The sequence below is a fragment of the Hippocampus comes genome, unplaced genomic scaffold (assembly GCF_001891065.2).
Source record: "Hippocampus comes isolate QL1 unplaced genomic scaffold, H_comes_QL1_v1.1 scaffold160, whole genome shotgun sequence".
NCBI classification, from domain to species: domain Eukaryota; kingdom Metazoa; phylum Chordata; class Actinopteri; order Syngnathiformes; family Syngnathidae; genus Hippocampus; species Hippocampus comes.
In genome coordinates this window covers 82,384-86,770 of record NW_017805827.1, presented here as the reverse complement: position 1 = coordinate 86,770, position 4,387 = coordinate 82,384, and the positions used below count along the sequence as shown (strand labels likewise).

Below are 4,387 nucleotides of genomic sequence, written 5' to 3'. Positions count from 1 at the left end.
GTGGATGTAGCGGTCCCAAGTGATGGAAACATCAGAAAGAAGGAACACGAGAAACTCGAGAAATACCAAGGGCTCAGAGAGGAGCTGGAGAGAGCCTGGAAGGTAAAGGTGACAGTCGTGCCTGTGGTGGTCGGAGCACTTGGGGCAGTGACCCCCAAACTAGATGAGTGGTTGCAACAGATCCCGGGAACAACATCGGACATCTCAGTCCAGAAATGTGCAGTGCTGGGAACGGCAAGGATACTGCGCAGAACCCTCAAGCTTCCTGGCCTCTGGTAGAGGACCCGAGCTGAATGGGGGACTGGACACCACCCGAGGGGTGAGATGAGGATTTTTATTTATTTATTTATTTTATATAGTCGTTGTGTATGTAGTATCGTAGTTGAAAACATTTTTCATGTCTCGTTTAGTTTTTTCATTAATTTGATGTAACCATGAGCTGAAGAAGTTAACACCAGTTTTATTTTGATCTTTTATTGTACTTGATTGGATTGTGGTGGATTGTTCAAACTGTCATGGACGGGCACTGAATATACAATGTTTGTATTGTCTTTATTACTTTGAAAGCTACGACCTCATGAAAACTAAGAAGTCTGATGTATATACTATTCTGCGTTTGTCCTCCAGTGTTTTGGCCTGCTCGGTGTCAATGGCGCAGGGAAGACTTCTACATTTCGCATGCTGACGGGAGACCTGTCGATCACCTATGGAGAGGCCTTCCTTCAAAACCGCAGGTGCATATTGCTCAGAGTTATTAGTTACATTGAAAAAGTTAATTAAACTGATTATGTGATTTTAAAAATAACTTTCCTGATTGTTTGACTTTAAAAATAAATAGATCAGCAACCGCATAAAACATGATTTTCCTCTTTTTTAGATACAAAAAAAAAAAAAAACAGTGTACATAATTTAGAGACCACATGCAGATCTTTGGGTTGCGCAGTGCCTCAGGGGCAAGTGACTCTCTTTGGTTCCCAACTTTGCCGGGATACAAGGATGACACAGGTTACACATTTGTGGTCATCTGCCCTGCCCAACACTGCCAGCAAAATAAAAATAGGCTGCATAAATTTCTTGTTTTGCTCACAGACCATGAGTTGAGTGATTTGAAGCAGGGCAACACTCAGTAAATCAGTTGCCATGAATATATGTTGACAGCATTAAAACACATTAACAAAATCCAAAAAAAAGCACTTAAATGTAAAGTACATACAAGTTAGAGGTAAGGTCGGGCCAAAAAAAAAAATCCAGCCCGACCCGACCCGGCCTGCTAGTATTTAAGCCCGAGCCATTGACGGAAAAATTTCAGGCGGTTCGTCATTTTGATGGGTTAAAAAGTGGGCCATTTACCACAGCAGTACGTCCTTAAGAATCTAGCGCGGCACTTTAAGAGAGAGAATCAGAGAGACAAAGAAAAACAATGACAGGTGGATAATAGACAGAGACAGGAAGGAGTTCTTTGAATTGTCATTACAAGAGTTTAGTACAGTACATGTTGTGATGAGGCGACTTCTGTTTTTTTGCGAACCACGGTCTCTCGTGGCCAAAACTCTTGATGGCCTCGAAACGAAAAAAAAAAAAGTCCGCGAGAGAAGTCCGGCCCGACCTGACCCGAACCCGTTGCAATGATTGACATTTTGGGCCCGACCCGACCCGAATTTCAGGTCGGCTCAGGTCGGGCTCAATCTCAGGCCACCCGATCTTACCTCTAATACAAGTGGGTTTCTGAAATAACAAATATAAATAACAAGAACCAAAATAATGGAAATTGTTGAGAGCATCTTAATCAAATACCTGAGAAAAAAGTCAACTTACTAACCTGGATTTAAAAGCATTTACAATGTTCAATGTTGTTTGTGGATATGTTCCACAAGGAGGATGTGAGTTGGAGGAGAAGGAGCAATTTTGGTTGGACCTTGATGAAGTGATAGAGAACATCCTTCGAAGTGAAAGAGTTGCAATTGGTGCAGACTTCAATGGACATGTTGGCGCAGGAAAGAGAAATGATGTGGAGGTGATGGGCAGGTTTGGACTACAGACGAGGAACGCAGAATGACAGATGGTGGTGGACTTTGCTAAGAGGATGGAAATGGCTATTATGAATACTTTCTTCCAGAAGAGGCAGGAACATAGGGTAACCTTTCAGAGTGGAGGCAGGAGTACACAGGAGTACAAAGTAGTGGTAAGTGAGAGTGTAGCCAGACAGCATAGGATGGTGGTGTGTAAGATGACTCTGGTGGTGAGGAAGATGAAGAGAGCAAAAGCTGAGCAGAGGACAAAATGGTCGAAACTGAAAAGGGAAGAATGTCACATAACTTTTCCGAAGGATTTGAGACAAGCACTGGGTTGTCAGGAGGTGCTTCCAAATGACTGGACAACTACAGCTAATGTGATCAGGGAGACAGGTAGAAAAGTACTTGGTGTAACATCTGGAAGGAAAGTAGATCAGGAGACTTGGTGGTGGAATGAGGAGGTGCAGGAGTTTATACAGAGAAAGAGGTTAGCTAAGAAGTGGGATGCTGAGAGGACTGAAGAGAGTAGACAGGAGTACAGGGAGATGCGGCGCATGGTGAAAGTAGAGGTGGCATGTATGATGTCTGTAAGACAGCGGTGAGGTGTGCTGTAAGTGTGACAGAGGAATTCAAACTCCATGGCTGGACTTCACCGTACATGGCTGGACTTCACCGGGGTCAGTTCTGAGCCCCTTCTAATTCCCTATGGTGATGGACAGGCTGACATATGAGGTGAGACAGGGATCTCCATGGACTCTGTTGTTTGCAGATGACATTGTAATCTGTAGTGAGAGCTGGGAACAGGTGGAGGAGAAACTAGAGGTGGAGGTTTGCCCTGGAAAGGAGAGGAATGAAGGTCAGTCGCAGCAAGACGGAGTACACGTGTGTGAATGAGAGGGACCCAAGTACAAGAGTGAGGTTACAGGGAGAAGAGATAAAGAAGGTGGAGGATTTTAATGACTTGGGGTCAACTGTCCAGGGCAATAGATAATGTGCAAGAGGTGGAGAAGTGTGTGTGTGATAGAAGAGTTTCAGCTAAGATGAAGGGAAAGGTGTATAAAACTCTGGTGAGACCAGCCATGCTGTTTTGACTGGACACTGTGCCACCGAAGAAAAGACAATAGGCAGAGCTGTCGGTAATGAAGACGAAGATGTTGAAGTTCTTCTTTGGGAGTAACCAGGTTGGATCGGATCATGATGAGCCGCCTGTCTTTTTCTCGCCGTCCTGCTCCACCAAATCAGCTGCTTAGCGTCACTCTGGCCTGGGCTGACCAGTGACTCACGGTAGGGGCTCTCCTTGATTCAGAGGCTGATGAATGCTTTCTGGACTCTGAATTTGCTGCTCAGGCGTCCAGTTCGGAAGAGACATTAGAGAAGCCCCTGGAGGTTTTTGCACTAGCCAGTGTAACTCAATGCACCAGCTCTACTGAGCCTAATCTTTTGGCCAGAGTAGAGATAGAAGCTGGCCGTGAACTGGGCTTCTCGTTCGGCTGGAGTGAGGCATGTGCATCCGAACTGCATGGGTTCCTCCTCTGCTGTAGCCTGGGATGTTAAAGGCTAAGTCCCAGGAGTAGTGGAGAGAGTAGGACTGGCTGTTCTATGGGTTCTTAATGTCTGGGGAGTGACCGGAGACTTACTCAGGGCTCACTCACGCCTTCTCTCCCGGAGCCGTCCATGGATACGGATGGTGAGCATGATCAGTTCATCAAGGGAGGGAGGCTCTTTCTGGGTGGCCAGCTGGTCCTTGCCAATGTCGCTGAGGCCCCTCCGAAAGGTAACTCGTAGTGTCTGGTCATTGAAGCCACTCTCTGCTGCAGCCAGCCTGAACTCCACGGAGTAGTCTGTGACACTGCCACTGCCCTGCTGGATACTGTTCAGTATCCTGACCGTCTTTTTTATGCTCCTCTATTTTGTTCCTTCTCTGGCAGGTGACAGTCCTCTTTTGGCTTCTGACCTATTTTGTCCTCTCCTCTGGCCATGTGCCCACAGCTAGTCCCTGTCACACGGGTCCCCTTTTTATCTGATTGGCCATAGTTCTTTTCGTTTCTTTTCTGTGATCTCAGGTCTCATGCACTTACCCTGCAAGGTCCAAGATAAAGACATAAAATACGCTCTGCTGGCAAGCCCATCAATAATGTAGTCCACACATGCTTGGCCAGAATTCCCTACAGTGCACTTCCGAAGAGGGCTGTCAACTTGAACAGCCAGGTGTACCACTGAAGAGGAATAAGTATATTTTATGTGATGTTTTTGGTTTGTAGGAAGGTTTAGGCATGTTTTTGCTCAAGTACCAGGACAGAGTGTTCCCTGAGAGAAAGGAGTGCATGATTGTTTTGGTAAAACAATGTTGTTGGAAACAAATGTGCATTTCCTTT

At 45.8% G+C, this 4,387-nt stretch overlaps 1 protein-coding gene across 1 annotated transcript in view; it reads left to right on the top strand.

The window, feature by feature from the left end:
* Positions 1 to 4,387, top strand: part of LOC109526180 (ATP-binding cassette sub-family A member 1-like) — a 147,281-nt gene that overhangs the window by 107,114 nt on the left and 35,780 nt on the right. Inside the window, exon 25 of the mRNA XM_019887291.1 lies at positions 610 to 734. Within this exon, the coding sequence (XP_019742850.1) occupies positions 610 to 734 (125 nt within the window). The remainder of the gene's footprint in view (positions 1 to 609; positions 735 to 4,387) is intronic.